The sequence below is a fragment of the Acanthopagrus latus genome, chromosome 13 (genome assembly GCF_904848185.1).
Source record: "Acanthopagrus latus isolate v.2019 chromosome 13, fAcaLat1.1, whole genome shotgun sequence".
NCBI lineage: Eukaryota > Metazoa > Chordata > Actinopteri > Spariformes > Sparidae > Acanthopagrus > Acanthopagrus latus.
The window spans coordinates 3361470-3383653 of NC_051051.1; the positions used below are offsets into that span (position 1 = coordinate 3361470).

The 22184-nt window shown below is 41.1% G+C and overlaps 2 protein-coding genes, 1 long non-coding RNA gene and 7 other non-coding genes across 10 annotated transcripts; 9 read left to right on the forward strand and 1 right to left on the reverse strand.

Moving 5' to 3' along the window:
- The first annotated feature begins 60 nt into the window (after nt 1-60).
- Nucleotides 61-2865, forward strand: LOC119030880. The gene is made up of 10 exons (XR_005078447.1): nt 61-312; nt 452-512; nt 711-755; nt 951-1018; nt 1191-1244; nt 1442-1513; nt 1704-1781; nt 2361-2410; nt 2598-2652; nt 2751-2865. It is a non-coding gene; the product is annotated as an uncharacterized LOC119030880 (long non-coding RNA).
- Nucleotides 562-633, forward strand: LOC119031991. The gene has a single exon (XR_005078765.1). It is a non-coding gene; the product is annotated as a small nucleolar RNA SNORD49 (small nucleolar RNA).
- Nucleotides 806-880, forward strand: LOC119031985. The gene has a single exon (XR_005078759.1). It is a non-coding gene; the product is annotated as a small nucleolar RNA SNORD65 (small nucleolar RNA).
- LOC119031983 lies at nt 1051-1124 on the forward strand. The gene has a single exon (XR_005078757.1). It is a non-coding gene; the product is annotated as a small nucleolar RNA SNORD49 (small nucleolar RNA).
- LOC119031987 lies at nt 1290-1363 on the forward strand. Its single transcript, XR_005078761.1, has one exon. It is a non-coding gene; the product is annotated as a small nucleolar RNA SNORD65 (small nucleolar RNA).
- On the forward strand, nt 1555-1628 carry LOC119031988. The gene has a single exon (XR_005078762.1). It is a non-coding gene; the product is annotated as a small nucleolar RNA SNORD65 (small nucleolar RNA).
- On the forward strand, nt 2211-2288 carry LOC119031992. The gene has a single exon (XR_005078766.1). It is a non-coding gene; the product is annotated as a small nucleolar RNA SNORD49 (small nucleolar RNA).
- Nucleotides 2453-2527, forward strand: LOC119031986. The gene has a single exon (XR_005078760.1). It is a non-coding gene; the product is annotated as a small nucleolar RNA SNORD65 (small nucleolar RNA).
- A 6779-nt stretch (nt 2866-9644) lies between the features above and the next one.
- Nucleotides 9645-16975, forward strand: LOC119031765 (calpain-1 catalytic subunit-like). The gene is made up of 22 exons (XM_037120448.1): nt 9645-9789; nt 9887-10138; nt 10227-10314; nt 10399-10514; nt 10612-10745; nt 10845-11037; nt 11118-11192; nt 11285-11370; nt 11505-11576; nt 11947-12104; nt 12221-12378; nt 12523-12534; nt 12657-12859; nt 13726-13795; nt 13880-13963; nt 14069-14126; nt 14231-14292; nt 14402-14470; nt 14584-14662; nt 14794-14907; nt 15117-15169; nt 15852-16975. Exons 2-22 carry the CDS (start codon nt 9899-9901, stop codon nt 15876-15878), a joined length of 2151 nt encoding a protein of 716 aa, XP_036976343.1. The 5' UTR covers nt 9645-9789; nt 9887-9898; the 3' UTR covers nt 15879-16975.
- nsrp1 (nuclear speckle splicing regulatory protein 1) lies at nt 16053-21888 on the reverse strand. Its single transcript, XM_037120449.1, has 7 exons — nt 21826-21888; nt 20696-20786; nt 20521-20577; nt 20291-20419; nt 19967-20174; nt 17993-18095; nt 16053-17898 (listed from the first exon to the last, which is right to left on the reverse strand). Exons 1-7 carry the CDS (start codon nt 21843-21845, stop codon nt 17061-17063), a joined length of 1446 nt encoding a protein of 481 aa, XP_036976344.1. The 5' UTR covers nt 21846-21888; the 3' UTR covers nt 16053-17060.
- Nucleotides 21889-22184: the final 296 nt, after the last annotated feature.

Consider the following 22184-nt stretch of genomic DNA (forward strand, 5'->3'; position numbering starts at 1 on the left):
AGAAGTGACGTATAAATCCTGCGACGGTCGGCGTATAAAAGCTTCCCCACCCAGCATTTCTGCCTCTTTTCAGGTTGCTGAATCGGCTCTGCAGCTGTGTCAGGCCTCGGCAGAGATTGTTGAACTCGTTAAGCGTCGTCATTCAGTAGAGGACCACAGTGAAGTTTTACTAAACGACTCATTAGTTCTGCTGTCTGTGTGACTTTGGTTGAAACGCGCTACCTGTTAGCTAAAGAGTAAAAGTTAGCATCGTCCTGACGGGCCTCAAGCAGCCACGTGGGACACTTAAAAATGGCCAAGATGAGGAAAATGGTGAGATTGGCTCGGCATTTTCTTCTCTTCTGTGTCCGTTTGTGAAAACTTCATATAGGGATTTCTACATGTATTTGCCCGATATGTCGTTTTAAGCATTAATGGCTGATTATTAACTATGAATCTCTTGTTTCCTCAGGTCGACATGTGTCTGCCAGGTCTTTGCATGTTGGATCAATGGAGTCCCATGTCTGTGAAAGGTGAGGAACATTATTTGATAGATATTACGTCTTAAATCAAATCAAATGTGTCAGTGATGAAAACTGTGAATAGGAAGTGCCGTCTGATGCGATAACTGACGATGTTTCATACTCACTGATCTGAGCCTCAAACTGCAATTCTGTATTAAGTCTTTACAACCTCAAACAGAAGTGACTTATTGAAATCTTTTTTTTAAGATGGGTCAGAACGGGACAGTTCCAGATGATGAAGCTGAGACTCAGGTTGGTTTCATATTGCACTTCTTGGTTTGAAATGTTACAGCCCCTAAATGTAGTGATGAAATTTTGAACTGAAACAGCTGGAATTACCGGCAGATTGTACAGTGGTGATCATCGGTTTTCTGAACATTAGATGAAAGTAGTTACCTTCACAGGAACTAGATTTAAAATCTAACTTCACCTTTGTTTTCTCCTCAGGCTGGAAGACACCAGCTGTCATAAGAGATGCTGAGGACAGGAAAGTACACCTGGCGATCAAATCACAGGTGAGTTGACATCCTGTCTTGATGTGAAGTTTTGCAGCAATGAAACCCATGAGAAGGAAGTGCCGTCGGATGTGAAACTGACGATGTCTCATTCACTTTTCTGAATGGAATTGTTTCTTTTGTCTGACGAAGTAGTCACCTTATCTAATGTTTTCCTTGTCTTGCCCTGCAGCTCTGCATGTGCTCCAACAAAACCATCTGGCAGAGGATGAATCCTCTCCTGCAGGTGAGTTTTGTTGCTGGTCATCCAAACGTCAACTGGCTGCTTCTGTTGTGATGAAACTAAAACTGATATAGCTGGAATTACCGGCAGATTGTTCAGTGGTGATCATTGGTTTTCTGAATATGATAACAAACATCTGCACTCCAGTGAACTTCAGTGCTTGTGATTCACAATTTTTGAATTTTGTTCTGTTTCTCAAGGTCGAGCCAGTAACTGAAGAACTCAATGCTCACAACCAAACGAGATAACAGAAGAGGAATAACTTCTTGCAGGTGAGATTCTTTGTCACTTAAACATCAAGTGGCTGCCTCTGTTGTGATGAAACTAAAACTGATACAGCTGGAATTACCGGCAGATTGTTCAGTGGTGATCATTGGTTTTCTGAACAAGATTCCAAAAACATGTGCTCCAATGAACTTTAGTGCTCATTTTTCACAATTTTTAATTCTTTTAATTCTCAAGGTCGAGCTGTAACTGAAGAACAGTTGTCTCAAAGTGAATCATCTTACCAGACGGAGCTGAAGCTGCAACTTCTAAAATGTAAGTTAATGATTTTTGGATACTTTGTCTTCACAATGGACAAAGCTTTTCATCTCAGCAAACAAGTAAAACCACTATTCAGTTGGATTGCATTAGCTTGTTGAACCATTAGTCAAATAACACACTTAACAGGCTATAAAATCTTTATCTCATCAGTAGAAATGAGATCACAAGCACCGTTGTATTGGCAGCAAACAGAAGTTTGGTTATAGCTGACGTCAGTTTGTCAAAACTACAGCATCAATCTGAACTCAGTATTCACCAGATGTGTTCCTAAACCTAGCTGATTTTAATTCCCAACTACCAGCCAGTTTAGACTAAATCTAAGGTGCTTTTTCTAAATACTGCAGTCCTCAGTACAAGTGCATTGACAGACTGTTGAATGGTGAGTTGATTTGAAAAGCTTTTGTCCAAAGCTAAACAAAAGATGTCAGTGATGAAAACTTGGAATAGGAAGTGCCGTCAGATGCGACAACTGAAGATTGTCTCTAATCCAGTTTTCTGAGCCTTTTTTAAAGCTTTTGTTTTAAAGGCTCTTTTTCAAAATGCATCAGTCTGAACTTATTGTTTTTATTACAGGTCGTCCTGCCAGTCCGCCCCTGAAGTCTGCTGTCGAATGAATCCTACAGGTAGCTCTTAAACTGAAGCACAGAAGTGGCAGTAAACCAGTGTTGTGATGAAATTTTGAACTGAAACAGCTGGAATTACCGGCAGATTGTTTAGTGGTGATCATCGGTTTTCTGAACATTAGATGGCAGCATCACAGTACACATGCATGAAATGATCTGGAAACTAACTTCCTCCTTCATCCTTCAGTTCTGGATCAAGTGATTGCAGTGATTCTGCCTCAGTATTCCTGCAAAGCTACACGGTGAGACATAGTGATTCACTTTAATCTGAAAATGACAAAATATAACGCAATGCACTGTTGGTAGAGGCTGTTTTTTCAAAGTCTGCTGTCTCTTTCAGATGGTACTGGGGACTTGTGGACACTTGGACTGAAGATGGATGTCAACATGTCATTTGAAAATGTGTTTATTGTAAAAATGAGTGTTTTGTAATAAAATGTCCAAACAACCTAAAAGATTGTATAACTATTTGTTGAGCCTCCACTTTTACACACAAAGCCCATCATTAAATCAAATTACACGGTGCTGTCGGTGGAGACCTGTAGAAACTAAAGGTGATCCCAACCCTGAAGCTTCATATGTAGCTGATCTCCTGTATGTTTTAGCTTTATGTTTCCCCTTTGTGTATTTTTGGAAATATATTCTTGCTCTTGATGTTCCAAGTTCAAATCTGGTACAATATCTCAAAGAGAAATTTAGAGATAAAGTCCTGAATTTGATATCAAATAGTGTAGCAACATGGTGATGTGTTGACAAATGGCAGCAGCTGCAATGTACTCAAACCTGTTGACAGTACAGATGTTTTCCATCTGTATTAAGCAGCAAAAACCTTGATTTTAGGGTGAACTTGTGCTTTAGAGATGCTTTGTTTTTGTTTCAGTTTAGTGTTCAGTCTCAACACTTTGCAGTAACCTCACAGTCCAATGAGAATACATTTCTATCCTCAAAACATTTGCAAAGTTGTATTCTTTCTGCAGACTGCTTTAAAGCAATTTCAGGACTCCAACTTCACATAACTTCTGTATCTTTCTTTGAGCTGATGTTATATTTGAGTTCAGTTTTACCTCAAAGCTGTTGAACACTTTGTTTATCAGACATGGCAGCCAGTCTGCCATCACATCCAGCAGTGAGGATGTTTCACTTTCTGAGGATTGAGTTGAAGGAAGCATTTGAACTGCTTTAAAGGCCAAGAGTGTAAAAAAACAACTTGTCAGTCAAGTGAGGAAATATTCAAGTTCATCTCTCCATGTAGGGACGTTTCTTTTGCAATCTTTTAAACAACTTAGCTTTTTGTGTCACCTGGTATTGAAACTAAACTCTGAAACGTCATGATGGGACGTCAAAGAAGGAGATGTTTTGTTTTTTTTTTTACGTGCAACAGGAAAAGTTGCGTTCCAATGTGTGCAGGATTACCAATATGTAATTAAACATTCGATGGGCTGTATGGTTTCCTTCAGGTAGTCACTAGCTTCTTTCATCTATTGGAGCACAGAAGACCCTTCAGAAGCTGCTGCTGATGACTCTGGATCTCCACTGGGATATTTCACCTGAATGTTAAGGTCAGTTTTCTGTAACTTAACAATATAAGACTCACAACTTAAACTTCAATGTCTCTTTTCGCTTATAAGTTTCATACAGGAACCTTTGTCAGCTTCCACCAGAGCAGGAAAACAGTTCTGGCTCAGTTCAAGTTGACGCTGAAATGTCATGTAGATGCTTTTGTTGCGAGGTCATGAGAGCTGAGGGCGGTCAGACTGACTCCAGCCAGAGAATTGCCTCCAGAGGAAACGACACGAGTTAGTAATTAAGTCACACTGAAGACACACAGACTGGTTACTGAGTGACAGAGACAAGATTTCAAAATAAATCATGTTAAGAAGAAAGAAACTGCTAAAAAACAAGTTGTTGACTGGAAATTAATAACAGAAATCAGAAGTATTTATATTTTAAAAACAATTTGAAGTCAAGAACAGAACTTCTAAATCACTTCAGTGGTAAATATTACCAAATATAATCTAATCTACAATAAAATCTATCTAATTACTGCAAATCAGGAGATAAATCAGTTCCAGCTTGGATCAGAACCTGAACCGGTCTTTGTAGCTGCAGAAGTTTCATCACAGTAACATAAAGCTGCACTTGTACTTGAGCCTTTCACAGCTGCTGTAACATGTTAGTGTTGAAGAAAGGTCAGATGACTGTGTGGTATCAAAAGGATCATTTGTAGTGATGAACCTAAGGGGGATTATCACAGTGACAGTCTGTCATACCAATCTCTTTATGGACATCACTTTATGCACAAACATAATCATGCTGAAAGACGAGAGAGAGCTTTCTCTGAGCACTCCCTCGTCCAGAATGCATGTTTGTCAGTATAGATTCTCATAAGCTTGATTTAATGAACCTGTTCTCGGTGGGAGTCGCTGAGGAAGAAGAAACCAATAATTAGGGTCTGCGTACTTTTGGATTTATAGAGTAGTTGAGAGCAAATGAACAGATCTGACTTGTTAACAGATGTCGCCTGGACGACTGAGATCCTTCACCAACAGATCCGACTTGTGTGACAGGTTTGAATATAGGAAACTGTCAGCAGTGAGGACCGTGGCTGAGAAAAAACAGATTTCTGACACTAACCCACCTCCGAGGAGCAAACTTAAATATCACCACATGATGTTGACCGTCTAGGAGGGATTTAATCTACTGCTTAAATTAAAGAACATGTCACATTATCTTCCACGCATCAGGACACACTCTTCAGGTGCTCTCACCCCTTCAGGGTTTGATGCACGTCGATCAGATCCTGGTGAGGACCAAACAACTGGACCCGGCCTGCATGAAAATGCAGATTCTGCAAGGGCACCAACCACAGGATTTATCTTACGTGTTTTCAGCTGTCCATTACTGATAAATCTGTCTATAAATATAAAGGAAAAGATCTTATGATTGTTCTGTAGCGAAGCTGTGTGCTTATGTTAAGTCATTTCATATGCGTGTCAGTGCAGTGTTGTCCCTGATCAATGGCTCTGAAGTTGTTAAAGCTGCTGTTCTTGTGCTCCGTGTACTGTGACGGGTTCAAAAACACTCTTAGACTAAAGTGAGAGGAGGGAGTGAGTTACACAGTGAGTACCCAGGAGAGAACACCATCATCTTCTGTAAATGTAAGCACAAGAGAGGAAGTGTATGTGAGTGTCAGATGTGCAGATGGTGTAAAAATTCAAAACTGCAGAAAAGCGTGTTCAAGCAGCAGACTGCTGAAAACAAGGAACACACACTTATCTTGTCATCGTTTACTGACAGAGGACGCTTTGTTCCTGCAGCAGGTTTGAGCAGAAGCAGTGACACACGGGGGGTTTTATGTCTTCACTCTCTGCTCAGTGACTGATGGAATCCTTCTTTATGATCCTTCACAGTGTGAACGTGAATTAACGCTGCAGTTTTATACATTTATCAGCATTTTCTTACAGTTTTTTTTCTTCTGTGTTTTTGTCAGTTTCAAAAATGATTTGAGAGGCATTTCATGAAGATGTGTAAGAGATGAAGAGGTGTTGCTGTGGTTTATTGCATCATCCGTCTATTCATTCCTTGTAAATTATTGTTTTGGTTTAAAGGAAACAATAAGGAACATTTGCTGATATTATAGGCTCATTGTGTTTTGTTTTCACACCTTTGAGTGCTGCTCGCCGCCTAGAATAACAAATTGTGACACAAAGCCGTGACTGACAGGTGCTCTCAGAGGGAAGCTTCACCAGGTGAATGTCCCTGCAGGTGAGTAAGTAAATTGACCGTGTGTGCAGAGGTGATTATTATCGCTCGCTGTGTTTGACAGGAGAATTATGCGGCTTATGTTGGATCCAGTATCGTCCTGTCACTCTCTTTTACTGACTTCTTATGACATGTTTCTTTGCTAAAATGTGCAACCAGTTATTCACGTTCCTTCAAATCCGATGCATCACTTTCACGTTCCTGCTTTTCTGATATTAAAAAGGCCTCGTGGGTTATAAAGTCGGTGAATTAGGAACTGGCACACACAGAAAGTAAAGCTGGAAGAAACTGATGTCACCTGTCAATAAACTTACTTCTAAATACTGAACATAAGGTTGAGCAATCATCAAAATCATTTCTCCCTGAATGTTTAATTACTCCTTCCTCCACTCCATGTTCCATGAAAACACAATGGGATTCATAATAAAAGCTTGTTTCAGGCATCGCGTGTTCACATCTTGTTGAGACAAAGTTAAATACATAATGTTCCACATACAAAGTCTGTCTGTAGATATGAGCTGACATGTCAGCGAGGGAAAGAGAAACATCTGTTTCTGCACGGCGTGTTTTCAACCACACGGAAGCATCAAAAGCAGAACAAACAGATCATGTATGTCATTTTCTGTGTCACGACTTGTCTGCACATCAGAAACATACAGTGTTGGAAGAAGTTCTCAGAGCCTTTGACTACAGTAGGCACTGATACCACAGTGTGAAAATACACGTCAAAATCATGTATAGAAAATGAAACTTAAGTAAAAAAAAAAAGTGTAGTATGATCAGGAAGAGTCAAAGCACTCCATTCAGAAGAAATGTCCCATGTGACTGTTATTTATAGTCATGGATTCATGTAAGAGCATAATTTATTATGAGGTGAGCATGTAATACATGTGAGAATTACGATGTTTCTCCTTCAGCCAGCATTTATACAGCAGCCCTGAGGGGACACATGAGGTCTGATCCAAGTCTGATCTGTTCCTTTTTTTATTGAAGAGTTTTTGACTTGAGAGGTGGTGAAAAAAAATGTTCCTGCATATTTTTTCATTTCTGAAAACGCATGGGAAAAAAAAAGTTTTCATGGGTGACACCAAGTGAAGGATTTAACCTCACCTGCAAACGGACAATAGATGTATCTTGTATTTAGTGTGAAACAGAGAAATCAAAAACTACTCTGGAAGAAAACATGAATGCTTTGAGTCCCATTGAGCCCTCAGGGTTGTGTTGCACTTCAGCCTGTTGTGTTCCAAATGAGTTTTACAAAAACAAGCACAGCAAAAATGTGCCTTCAAAAAATACTCACCAGTTTTCACAGATGGAATTTTTTTTTTTTTTTTTTTTTAAATCAAGAACTTTTTAAATCACCAATTCTGAAGTCATAAACGCAGGACAGAAAACTATTCAGATCACCAGCAAAAGGAGAAAAAAAACAAACCAGCATCAAAAGGTTTTGCCTCCTTTAGCAGAGAAAACTGAAAATTGTCCAAACGAGGTTTTGGAAATGTATTGAGGCCGGATGTAAACTCCACTGCAGTGCTGCTGTACTGGAACAAAGTCATTAAAATTGGGAGCATTGTGCGTGCATGTACATAAAGCTTCAGGTTAGAATAGTTCCTGAGCTTTTCAGGCTGAACGTTTGTTTTTTCTCCAAGATATAGGAATGCTCCGTCTCATTGGGTTTTCACTGGGTCGAGTTATATATAGTAATGTGATGTGGCGTGTGCAGTGTGGCAGCTGTGTTTAAACAACAGATACTTCCTGGTGAGCCTGAAGCGGCTGAGGTTTGAATTCACATCTCTGCACTGTGAATATCCATCCCACTGCTGCACACATGATCATTATCTCAGAAATTGTCAAAGACAAGCTTGTTTTTACAGTCTGGAAACTTTCACAGCGCCGCCCACTACATTTCCCTCGTGGGCATCAGGTCTTAAAACATGTTTGCATTAAATTTTTTCTCCACTTTTTGAAAAAAAAATTTCACTTCTTCAGACAATAGTTATTCTCGATTGTTGCACAACCTTTGCCTGAATCTTGCTCTCGTCCAGTGTTTTTGTGGACTGACATGCTGATTTACTTCCTTTGTTGACTCTGCTTTGTAAAACAGTCCCTTGTGATTATTTGCATGTAACACTATGCAAATGTGAACCGTCTCCCTGAAGGTCCCAGACACACATATCCTCTGTAGACATGTTTTGTCCCAAGGGCATCTCTGACCTTTACATACGTTACAGTGTGTCGTGGGTATGTTGAAAGATATTCCCCCCAAGAAAGATCGTCTCAGAGAGAACATGAAGACGTCTGTTTCTCCTCAGTATGTTGTCATTACAACTTTGGAAAAAGTCCAGTTAAAAATTTCCCCATATAAATGTCACACGATCATCATCATGTCACGAGTCACCTGTTAGTTTTCAGCCTTTTCATTTTCACTACTACACATACTAATTTGAATTTAGGAAATAGGAATTGTTAACCTGTATTGCTTCTTCTTGTCTTGTGTTTCTGTGAACTGATTTACATTAATATCCAATTCTGTAAATCTGTACTTCCTGTGCTGACTCTGCTTTATGGATAATTCCTTTTGTTTGCTGTATGTATGCAAATATTGAAGAATGTATGAAGCTGTCAGGGATTTACCTGTCGAAACCCATTTCGTCCAGAGGGCCATTCTAAACCTGGGAGGGGGGCGATAAAATATTCTGTTGTAGAAAACACATGTTGAGTGATTTATTGTCAGCAGGTACAGTTTGGTGCTTATATGTTCACACACACTGTGTTACGTTGACTTGCTTCTTCATATTCGTGATACGTGGTTTGATGCAGTAGGGTTGAAAGTGGCAGAAACACACTCATGTGTCTACAGTGCAATACTAAAATAATTCAATAAATAAGGTAAGGTGAAAAAAAGGTGTAATGTTCCACTATAATTGTGCTTTTATAAGGATATCATTAAATCAAAATTTATACCAGTCAAATCTTAGCTGATTTATTTTCATTTACATTTAAACTATAGATATTGTCTCTCACCTTGAAAATGAATTTATATATCTGGTAAATATGTTTGTTGTTTTTTTTGTTTTTTTTACAGTGCACTTATTTATGAAAGCTGTAATGACACATTTTTGCATGCTTCTCATCCTGTTCTTAGCAAAAACCAAAATTCTTTCAGCTTTGCAGAGTAACTTTGGTTAAATAATGGCTTCCCTCATGCTGTATGCTCACCCACGTTCATGTTTACTTTACAGACCATCAGACGTAAAAAACCAACAAGTTAATCCAAATTCAAGCAACAAAAGCAGAAGAGAAAACAATGAGTATAAATTAAAATTCAAGGTTAAAGGGAGGATTTGTTGTCAGAACTATGATACAAGCAGATGAGACAGGACAGGACAGGCAACTGTCTGCTAACGCTTCAGTGGAGGTGATGAGAAAACATCATCTCAAACATCTCGCCTCTGCAGCCTCGGGGGTTTAAGCACCTTTTGGTGGGAGGGTCTGTCTCCTGACTTATGCAACACAGTTTGTATATAAGTCGTCTGTAGTCTGCTGCTCAGACCAGACTTGACACTTCCAGGTCCCGTCTCTCGTGAAGAAGCCGCTTGGTTGCAGCAGTCCTGCAGGTGTTTATCCTCGTCTGTATATGAAAGCCGGATGAAGCAGCTGCATCTCAGATAAGATTCTGAATTCTCTTTTTTTGTCTTTCTTCTTGTGTCTCAGAGTCTCGTCAGCATGTCTGAGTCAGGAAAATGCACCTCTATCATCAACCTGCGCTACCAAGATGGCAGCGAGGGAAGCCCCTCCAACCCCGCCAAGTTCAACAACCAAGACTACGCCCAGCTGAAAGATAACTGCCTCCGCAGAGGCAGACTGTTTGTGGACAACACCTTCCCACCGAACAACCAGTCTCTGGGTGACCTGCCTGATCTGAGCAGCTGGCGTGAAGCCCAAGTGGAGTGGCTTCGTCCGGCTGTAAAATACTTCTTTCTTCCTTTTTCCATTCTCTGTGTGTTTGTACGTGCTCGTTCGTCTGATTTGTTTCCTTTGTTGTTTTCTTCAGGACATCCTGAAAGCACAAAACAACAACGATGAGCCGATCTTCTGTTCCAAAGGAGCCTCGAGGTTCGACTTCGGTCAAGGCAGTGTTGGTGAGCAACAATGACCTCGCTTAGGTGACAATTTGAACTATGTTGCAGTGCTTGAGAAAAGTATTTATTTTTGTTATTTACAAGGTAACTGCTGGTTCCTGGCTGCAATTTCCGCACTGACATTCCACAAAAGCCTGATGGTGCAAGTCGTACCGATGGACCAGTCCTTCAAGAACTATACAGGGATCTTTCACTTCAGGGTAAAGACGCATAATAATTATTTACAAAAAAATGCTCTCACAACAATTTCTTGCCTGCAGCGGACTTGCAATTCTCACTCGTTCCTTCCTCTTTCAGTTCTGGAGGTTTGGCAAGTGGGTGGATGTTGTTATTGACGACCACCTGCCAACGATCGACAACAAATTACTGTCAGTGCACGCCAAAAGTGGGAACGAGTTCTGGGTTCCTCTGCTGGAGAAAGCATACGCCAAGTATGCACAACTCACCAAAACACCCAAATCAAGACATTGAATCCTAGATTATCTGAACTCTCAACATTTGCAAACGTCTTTTTTATCTGTCCACCTCAGAGTGTGCGGCTCATACGCAGACATGAACGCTGGCTTGCCATCAGAGGCCTGCAAGGATTTCAGCGGAGGGGTGCACATGACCTACAAACTCAGGGAGGAACACTCGTCAGGCCACGACGATGAGCTGTGGCTCGCCCTGAGCAGAGCCACCGGCTGCAACTCCATGATCTGCTGTGGGACGGCCCAGAAAGGGGTAAGACAGAACACACCGCAGGAGAAAACACTGAAGAAACCAACTTCTGTGGGGTGATGTAACCGATTCAACTGTTTCAGGATAAGCTGGTGAACACTGTGGCTCACACTGGATTGGTGGATGCTCACGCCTATTCCGTCACCGCAGTCACAAAGGTAAATAGGAGAATGGTTCAAATAAGAAGCAAGATACTCATCTGTGATTATTCAGTACTGGCTCATTCACCAACTGATGGTTTCATCTTTAGGTCAATTATTACGGCTCCGAGGTGAAGCTGGTGCGAGTCATGAACCCTTGGGGCAGAACAGAGTGGAACGGAAAGTGGAGCGACAAGTACTTCAACTAATCATACATCACACCCATATATCTGCAAGATGAAGTTTACCCTGCAAGACTGAGAGTTTCAACAAAAAAACCCCTTCAAATTGTTGAATTCTGTTATTAACTTATTTTCCTCTCGAGCTCAGGTCGGATATGTGGCAGAAGGTAAGCCCAGAGGATCAGGAGAAGTGTTCTGACCGCGACGACGGAGAGTTTTGGTGAGTCGACTTTGTGAAGGTTGTAAACAAACAACAGAGCAGGGGCGTATATTCACGACTGAGAGGAATATTACTCATATACAACTCACAGAGGGAAGGGGGGGGCTGCGGCTCTGAGGCTGACAAATGTGATGGATTTACCTCCTCCCCCATTAATACTTGTAAAACCAGTTTGTGTAATAATTTGGAATGTACACTGGTTACATACATGCAATAATAGCAATGAAACACTGTAAAGAGTGAAGCCTGGTGATGAATAAACAAGAACAAACATATAATTCCTCGTGGATGAAGTTTGTATAAACAGCAGAAGTAAAAAGCCATGTGTTTGTCTCCTCTTCCTCTCCCTGCACCTGTATTTAACCATCAGGATGGAGTTGGAGGACTTCTGTCACTACTTCATGATAGTGTCCATCTGCTGCGAGAACCCTAACTTTATCGATGGAGACCTCACCTGCCAGTGGAAATGCATGATTTACGACGGCAGCTGGGTGGCTGGAAGATCTGCAGGCGGCAACGTGTCCAAACGTGAGCCAAACTAATTCCTTCACCATAAATTGTTACTGCAAGGACGAGATGTCTGTTGTGTCTCGTTCCTGATTTGAATCATCATATGCTCTGTTTATGTTTGTCATCACCTGCAGCTACCTTTGCGACGAATCCTCAGTATCGCATCCAGGTGACTATAATAGACGAGAAGGAAGTCGACGACAAAAACATCCTGCTGTCTCTGATGCTCAAACCAAAGCAGCAGCATCGCAACCGGATGAAGTCGGAGCTGATTGGCCTCACGCTCTTCAAGGTTCGTCCCCTGAATTTTGTTTAAATAATCACTGTGATTGATTGATTAATTGTATTAGTATGAAAATCTATTTGACCTGAACCATTGAACCACTGATCTGAAAACTGTATACTGACATTCTTCTTCTCATTTCTCTGCCAACAGGTTCCACCAGGGGTAAGAGCAACGATCACTCTCCACCTGTGCACAAAAAGCTAATTCCACGTTTAATAAATAACCCTGAATAAAGCAACGTGATGCCCAGAAAGGAATTTCCTCACTCTAAATATTCTTTCCAGACACCACAGGGACGCCTGGGCGACAGCTTCTTCAGGAGAAACAGGCCCCTGAAGCAGACGCAGACTTACACCCCCGAGAGGGATCTGATTGAGCATCACAGTCTGCAGCCGGGAGAGTACGTGATCGTCCCGTCCACCATGCAGCCATACGTCAACGGAGACTTCGTTCTCACTGTCTACTCCAAGTCTGAGACCAAAATCAGGTAAGGACCTAGTGAGATGTGCCACACTAGAGATACCGATAGGGAAATCCATTACAGAACATGGATCGCTCATTTGTAACGGTCGACTGATACCAGAGCTCTCAACAGTCGATCAGGGTCAGAGCTTTCTTTAATGATCGTTGGTGTCCTGGTTTGTGTTTTTGTTTTTCTTTCCCCCGTTTTATTTTGAAAACTTTGAAAACAACAGAACGGAAATAACTAAACCAAAAACCCAAATCATGACACCGAGGTCACGTACACAACATATTTAAAGGGATATTTCTTTTTTTTTTTTTTTTATAAGCTGGGTTTCCATAATAAACATTGTCATGGATATGTTGGAAGTTAATAATACGCGATGTTGCAACTTTGCATTTCTTTAGGTTCAATTTCCACTGTGCTTTTGGTGCGGTTAGGTTTAGGCACAAAATACACTTGGTTAAGGTGAGGGTGAGGAAAACACCTGCTACAGGTTTAAATACCTGTTTTGCTCTCCACAAACACGGCTGGAGACGTTGTGGCTTCCCGTCCAAAATATCCAGTTTTCACCAACCCCAAACGAAGCTGGACATTTTTACTGCAGTCTCCTAAACAATGTCCAGTGGTGTCATGCCTAAAATGTTAAAACACAGGAAGGTTGAGGTTTAATCATCTCACTGAGCATTCAGAACTTCACACTTTTATTCTAGGCTTTGAATCCACATGTTGGGAAGCAGAAAAGCTTGTTTTGGATCTTCATCATCACTCTCCTCCACCTCACATGAGCATATTTAGTCCAAATGAGTGTGATAAAAAAAAAAAAAAAGTGTGCCATTAACTGTTAACACAGGTAGCAGGTTTTTAACAAATTCTTCTTTTGCATCCAGCCCCCATGACGGACACGGTGACGATGATGACCATGAAGACCACAAAGAGGAGGATTTGAAACTCCCCGAGGTGCGAATACAAAGAAGGTAGTTCAGAGGAGGGATCGTTTGTTTGCCAGTTTCATGTCTGATCCATTAACTTGTCTGACTTTAGATTCCTGACAAAGACGATGACAAGAAGAATGAGACCACTGAAAAGGATCCAATCCGTTCTATATTCAACCGCTACGCTGATCAGGTGTGATATCTGTCTGGATCTGACCTGTGTTTAAATCTTCTCCACCCTCCATTTCTGATTTCTTTGTGATACCGACGAGTTTGCTGTTTCTGTGTGTGTTGTCAGAGAGGCGAGCTGAGCGCCAGGCAGCTCCAGAGGCTCCTGAATGACAACTTCCCTCACGGTGGGTTGATTTATATCATCAGCATCCAAAACACTAATGATTTTAGTTGTGAATGACGACTCAGAATCTTATCTCACCTCGTCCTCCGTGTCTACTGTCCGCAGGAACCTCGAGCGGCTTTTACTTTGGTCTGGACACCTGCAGGAGCATGATGGCCATGGTGGATGTATCCTAAAAACAAAAGCCTGTTTTTTCTGTTGTTGAAATTCCCCTTTAAGTATCGTAAATGAACTCACAACCATCTGTTTTTAATGAGACGCCCTTAACGTGCAAAGACCGACCAACGGATGACGACGTCCTTCTCTGAATTCTCAACTCTCTGGAAGAAGATCGAGGAATATCAGGTAAAGCAGCAAATAAGATGAATTTATCTTTAACGTACGGCCAATAATAAGAAGAAAAAAAAACAAGAAGAGAAGTTGAAGTGTTTCTAAATGTAGCTGAATCTTTTTTGCAGAAACTCTTCCAGCGCTCAGATTTGAACAACAGTGGATCTCTGTCTGACTATGAGCTCAGTAGGGCAATCGAGGCCGCAGGTGCAACTGTTTGTCTATTTAAAGTTTAAGATAAAGCTTAAATCAAGTCAATGATAATCTCATACTGGTACAAGACATGTGAACGTGCTTCATATTCGCATTCATAACCGGAGTCATTGCGTCTGCACCAGGAATCGACACCAACGATGGCATGGTGCAGCTGATGATGTTCCGCTACTCGGGCTACTCGTACACCTCCTTGGAGAGCTTCATCACCCTCATGGTGCGCATGGACAAGATGTCAAGTGAGCAGATACTTTACTTTCAATAACACAATCCTGGTTTTTGGGGGGGAATTAGGCTTTTATTAGTTCTGACTGAAGAGGAATCCTCAAGTCTGAACAAACTCAAACTGTGCGCACAATCAGCTGGTACATTTTTTTCTCAGTTTCAAAATATTGTCGCTTATGTTGCGTCACAAAATGAGACATTTGTTGTTTTGCTTTCTTCAAAGATCTTTTCAATGACAAGGCATCAGAAGGGATCATTCACATGTCCTGGGACGAGGTGAGTCTGTTTCCACTGAATGCCACTTATTCTTCTCACAACTCACAAAGTCCTGTAATCTATTATTTAGTGATGGAATGTAACTAAGTACTCTACTTAAGTAAAACGTTTAGGTACATTTTCTGCTAGTTCAACTGCTAATTGTGCAATAGTCACAATTAAGTAAATAATGTGTGAATAACCCAGCACGTTGATGCACAATGATTGTTCTTGAATTGTTCTTCTGTGTACATTTTCTTTACAGTTGTGTTTAGTTTAGACTCTCTTCACCTCCCTACGTTTGTATCTCGAGAGTGATTCACACAGTAAACAGAGTTAAACATAGATTTAATTGCTAGGATTTTATTTTCCAGCTTTCGATAGATATCATTTGTTTGGTCCTGATGATCATGTTGACAGTTTAAGTACTATTTCAACTGGTGACTCTCCCTGTGACTGTCCTGTTATATATATTATTAGCTTATTGATACATTCACGTATAAACCAAATGTTACTGTTGGGTTGTTTTATCTTCAACAATCAACAAAACTTACTGTACAAAATACAATATTTCCCTCTGAAGTAAGATGTTGTAGCAGTGTAAAGTTAGCATAAAATAGAAAAAGTATAGTGCTTGAGTAAATCTGTGGCCCATTCTGTACAGAAATGAGATCTTAACAATTCTACTTTTCTTTTATTTCAGTGGTCCAATGTCTTCATGTACAACTAGACCAACACTGACATACAGGACAGGATTCCTGCAATCAAACAGCAGGGAGACATCACAAACATGTTTCTGTGATCGAATAATCCTTGTTGAATAAACATTATCTTCTGAATTTTGGGTTGGAATCTTGATTTCTTGCAGACATTTTTACACCAAACAAACAGGAAGCAACAGAAGAACGGTGGACCAGAAATGGTTTTATTTACTCGTCACCGACTACATCAGGAAGGATACAAAACCTCAACCAAAGTGATCAAACACAACATCGATGACTCATTCCCTTCGTCCATCTCACGAATTAGCCAATAAGATAACATTTCCTATTTACACTTATTCCTTGATGTGATGTCACAAGAGCCTCAAAATTCATATTTACAAGTCAGCCTTTTTTATTCCACGAAGATAAATCAAAAATCCACCTGTTACAAGTCCAGAAAAGTATCATCCAGGTCTCTGCTCGGTCACTGAAGACCACGAGCACGCTCTACTGTCTGAATCTGTTCACTGCAGCGTATGGTGGAGGATGAGGTTGGCAAAATTCAATATTTTCTTCACAAATCCCATGCAAAGAATAAACCCAACAATCCATCGAGCCTACTAAGGAATATTGTTCTATGCCACAGAGCTCGACACAAAACAACTGTCCTATTTACATCTATCTGACGAGCATTTGCAACAAACTACAGCACTCAGATTTGTAGGCAATTACTGAGCGTTGAAAAGAATAAACATTTTTAATGATTCACATCTTCCGTGGGAGCCAATGGCTCAGACTCCAATCGTCAACATCACAGATTCTATGGGTCTCTGTTTAAGTAGTGCACAAAGATAGTTCAGTAGGCAGAGAGTTTGAAATGAGACTGAAGTTAAGATATTAAAAAAGTTACCACCATGACACTGCCACTGGCCTACATGCTGCTTTAAGTTGAACGTGACACACCAGAAAAAACACAAAGGCAAACTTGTCTTCTGGGAATGGGAAAGGAATCAATCCTCATGTTTTTTGTTTTGTTAAGAAAAGCTCTATACACACGCTAATTTCAGTGTAAAGATGATTTGACTGTTGGTCTCGTCCTTTAAATGGGATTTCTTGAAAAAAAGAAAAGATGAATACATCAAATGACATCAGCCTTATCCTCTGACTCGAGACAAGGCTGAGTCTGAGTGCAGTTCGGAGATGTGAGCTCAGTCCTCTTCCTTCTCTATATATGTCTTAGAGGCAGAGCGTGCCATCTGTCGGGCCATGTACCGGTCTCTTGCCGAAGTCACAGTCTGATCCGTGCTGCGCTTTGCAAACTTGTTCGCCTTCTCCTCCTCTTTCTCCCCGCCTTGCTGTCCCTGCTCCTCCTCTTTTTTCGGACTATTTTCCTTCTTTTCTGGATCCTTCTCTTCCTTCTTTACCACCACATTCTCCTTCTCTGGTTCCTTCCTCTTCTCCCTCTCTTCTTCCAGATCTTTGTCCTTCCGCTTGTCTTCTTCTGGATTCCTCCTCTTCTCTCTTTCTCCATTCTTGTCCCTCTCTCTTTCTTTGGGGCTCCTCTCCCTCTTCCCATGCCTGTCCTCCCTCTCGTTATCCCCCTTGCCTCTGCTTCTTTCATCGTCTCTGCCTCGGTCTCTGTCTCTGTCCCTGTCTTTCCTTCTATCCCTGTCGTCTCTTCTTCCTCCGTGTCTGTCATCCCTTTCCCTTCCCCTGTTTCGGTCTCTGTCTCTTTCTCGGTCTCTGTCTCTTTCTCTCTCTCTGTCTCTATCCCTCCCTCTGTCTCTGTCATGATCTCTGTGGCTCTTCTTATGTCTCTCTTTCTCCCTCTCTTTCTCCTTCTCCTCACCGCTCCCTGATGAGGGCGACCTCTGTCTGTATTGTCGTTTTGAGTGCGCCGAGCCAGACGAAGGCTTAGTAAACCCAGACTTCTGCTCTGGCCCTTCCTCATTGTCACTGCATGAACTTGGGATGTTATCGTGGGATGTAGATGAAGGAACAGGTGAAGTCCTCTCTGCGTCTTTTGAGACTTTTGGTGGTTGAGTTCTGTGGATGCAGAAAGAGACGGATACAATTGAAGTTTCAGAATAGTGTGTTAAAGTGGTTAGAGATGAGAAAGTAATGCAGAGCTACGACTGACTTGTTTGCTGAGCGATCTGGTATCGCCTCCTCTCCAACAGTCTGATTCAGCAGGTGCCGGTAGAAGCCGCTCATGTCTTTTTGTTTCTTCACGTCCAAAGCAGCTACGCAAAAATAATTCAAACATATCAATGAGATTGTTTCACACAAAGTGCCACATTTTACACAACATTTTAAGTCCCTCTCTTTAAGGAGAGGATGGTTCTACAATCATAATCGACAGAATAACATTTTGCTACTAATATCTCACATAATGCCTAAAACAAAAGAATTATGTGAAGCCACAAAGGCAGCCATCTTGGCACTGCTGGAAATTGGCATGAGTGAGAGACAGGTAGCAAAAAAACTAAAGATCTCCAAGACAGCTGTTCATTACAACAAGAAAAAACAAGCCGAACACGGCACTACCAAATTGCTACCTGGCCGCGGCAGGAAACGTCTCTCTACCCCACGAGATGACCGTGCACTCGTCCATTCCTGTGTCAGGAATCGTCGTCAGACCTCCAGGGACCTTCAAAATGAGTGGGCACTGTCGAGAAATGTGACTTGTTCGGCAAGGACAGTTCGAAACCGACTTGTTGAAGCTGGTCTGAAGTCACACAGAGCACGGAAGAAGCCCTTCATCAACGAAAGGCACAGGAAGGCCCGGTTACTCTTTGTTAGGGATCACAAGGATTGGACTGTTGATGATTGGGCTAAGGTTCTCTTCAGTGATGAATCCAATTTTGAGTTGATGCCCACTCCAGCTAACTTACTGGTTAGGAGGAGGCCTGGAGAAGCCTACAAACCAGACTGTCTTGCCCCTACAGTAAAACATGGGGGTGGTTCAGTGATGATCTGGGGTTGTTTCAGTATGAGTGGAACAGGGCAAATGCAATTGTGTGAAGGGCGAATGAACCAGGTCATGTACAGGGCTACTCTTGAAAACAGTCTTCTTCCATCAGCTGGAAAACTCTTTCCTGCCTCGAATGACTGGATTTTCCAACAAGACAATGCCCCTTGCCACACAGCAAGGTCAGTTAAAGCCTGGACATCAACATTCGCACCATGCCTTGGCCTGCTCAATCACCAGATCTGAATCCAGTTGGAAACCTATGGAAAATCATCAAACTCAAAATGGAGAACCACAAGCCCAAAAACAAAGCAAATTTGTTTGAATTTGAGCAACAGGAATGGGCTGCTGTGACAGCAGAAGAATGTCAGAAGCTGGTGGAGAGCATGCCAAGACGCATGGCTTCAATTTGAAAGTCCATGAATGAGAGCAGGCTTTCCTGTCAGCAGAATGAACACGGCCCCATTTTGGGTTTAAACATGTGTTGTAAAAGTGCCAGTGCCAAACTGAAAAGGCTAGTGATACTATCAAGCAATAAAAAGAAACAAGAAACCTATGTTTTTTTTATTTCCCCAAATATCAAAAGACACACAAGAAAATAGAGATTTGTGGCTTTCATGAAATCTGCAAAAATAACAAAGGTGGTAAACTGTGAGACCCGGACAGTCGATATATAAATGTCTGTGGGGTAGTTTAGGATGTCACTGAGTGTAAGACATGTGGTGATTGTGTCTGGAAGCGAATCAGAAAAAAGTTATGGTGTAAAAATATGGCCCTACAATAAAACAACTGCTTTCAGAACAGAGTTTAAGAGTCTATCCATGAGAGCAGAAGTACTTTTATTGTTAAACATTTACTTTGTTTGTGGCATTACTTCTGTGGGAAGTGTAGCTAAAACCAAATTGTTTTCTACTTCTCATGGCTCGTATTGAAAGGTCACACATTAACCACAACTGGCTGTCAAAATAGAGACGGCAGTTCTGTTTCGCCTCAGCGATGTAATTAGTTTACAGTAACATTACATTTGACAGACTTCAGAAACTTATAACGTGGCTTTAAGATACATTCATATGTCATCAAACATCTGGAGCTCAAAGTTTCTCCACATCCGTTATAGACACATAAACATCCGTACAGTCTCACCTTCTAACTGCGCCTCCCTCTTCTCTCTCTCCTCTTCCTCCTTCTGCTCCAGCAGTTTCTGCTTGTAGGCGGACGTAACGTAAGCGTCTTTATCGGCAAACTTCTCTCCCTCTGCCTCCCTTTCCTTCTGGATCTTCCTCTCTTCCCTTCGTTCTTGTTCTTTCTTTCGGTCCTCAACTGCTCTCATTAACTGGTGGATATACTTTGGCTGTAAAAAAGAGACACAGACAAAAGACAAAGAATAATCAAATCACTCCTAAAAAAAAAAAATCAACCAGTGTCGACAAATGCAGCTATAGACATGGTCAGCATAAACATGATTACCCGTTTGTCAGTGCCGTGCAGAACTTTTTTGTTGTTCTCAAGTCTCTGGGTTTGAATGTCATCGTACACAGCGTCATAGTCGTATACAGTGCTGTCCTCTTCCAGGGCCTTCTGCATCTCCAAACGTGTCTTTAGACACGGGATACAAAAAGAATGCCAAAAAACAGAGAGAGGTCAATCACAGCAGAATGACTGTATTTGTACATTAAGTTTTTTATTCTTCATCTCACCTGCTTCATCATCTTCTTTTTAACAGCTTCTTTCTGCAGACTCTCCCCAACTGAGGTCTGAGAAACAAAATACAAAAACATATTCAGTGTATTTAGACGGAACTCTCATCAAATGTCACGTGACACTTGAGTAAGTATGCCATCCTGCTGGTCTTAAATCCAGAAGTTTATCCACCTCATCATCCGAGTCATCCCCAAACACTGAGGGTTTCTGCAACACTGCTGTCTTTGACGCTCCTTTCTTCTGTGGCAAGATCAGCCCGTACCTGAGGACAACAAGCAGACAAAGCTTCTTAAACTCTGTCCTGCAAGACACCTGTACATGCATTTCACATGGAAAACTTTCACAATGAACAGAAAATCACATTAAAAGGTGCAATTTGTAGTTTTGGGGAAGATATTTTAATTAAAAGAGAAAGCTCTTCATTTCATGTCTGGACGAAAAAACTGACCTTACAGGACAATGCAGTTTAATACTATTTTACCTTGTTTATATGTGGCGGACCCTGCCACCTTTCTAGTTTCAAACAGACAGTATTTTCCTCTGACAACAGCTTGTTCAGCCAGATATGGAAGAAATAAATACTTCTGAGTTCATATCATTACCTCATTAGTATTGTAAATATCAAATGTCTGAAAAATAGTGTCCCCTTAAAGTGGAGTGTTTTACACTTCATTTTGACTGTGACTATCAGGAGAACTTGGTGATATTTGTCTCAAACATCCCAATGTCTTTTGAATGATGCGATCAATAGAATTTATCTTACAAAAAGAAAACGCAATTTTTAGCAAAGCACCTTGTATTCTAAACACAGTATGTGAGCAAAATTTACCCCAGGGAGCAAGAGCAGCCATATTTACTATTTGTTTAAACGGTCATTCACATGTTTATTAGACAGTGACAGTGACTTGCTGCAAACACAAGTTAAGAGCAGTTTTAATGGTAAACTAACCCTGACCGAGTATAAACGGTAAGGTAAAAATCTAAAGCAATGCTGCAGCGTTTCAGGTCAACTTAATGAGTAGTTGATCGATCAGTGCCTTGTGAAAAACCCCGATTTCTGCTAACGTAGCTATGGTTTATAGGCGAGGTTAGCATAACGTTAGCATGTCGTTAACTAGCAGCACGTATAGCAATGGACGAGTCGCCGTTTTCTATAAATAACCCTGAGCTGTTACACTACAGCTGCTTCAGTAGATTGGGTGCTTTGTTACGCCTCAAACTATAACCACAAACAAGTAAAACCCGTGTCTTTTAATGTTAATCACACGTTATCATGTCGCGTTAGCATGTTTGCAACTCACTGTTTTGTAGGGACCGCCATCTTGCTCTGCTGACCGTGAACGCGCACGACACTTTCGACACAATATTTTAACTCATAAATAGACAAAAAATAAATCAATACAAAAGTCTGTGATATAGATATAAATATGTAGGTGATTTGTGCAGTATAATGTAATAATTGGTGGTTTATTTTGCTCTTATTCACTATATCGATTTATCAGCCTGTAACGAATGTGCGGACTTCCATCGTCAGGAAAGAAAAAAACAAGTGACCATCAAGAGCAAAATGTTATTTATGTGCTGATTTGTGAAAAACTTGCGCCTTCAGAAAACAATTGAATAAAAGCCGTATAACCAAAGGTCCCTGTGTCAACTTTAT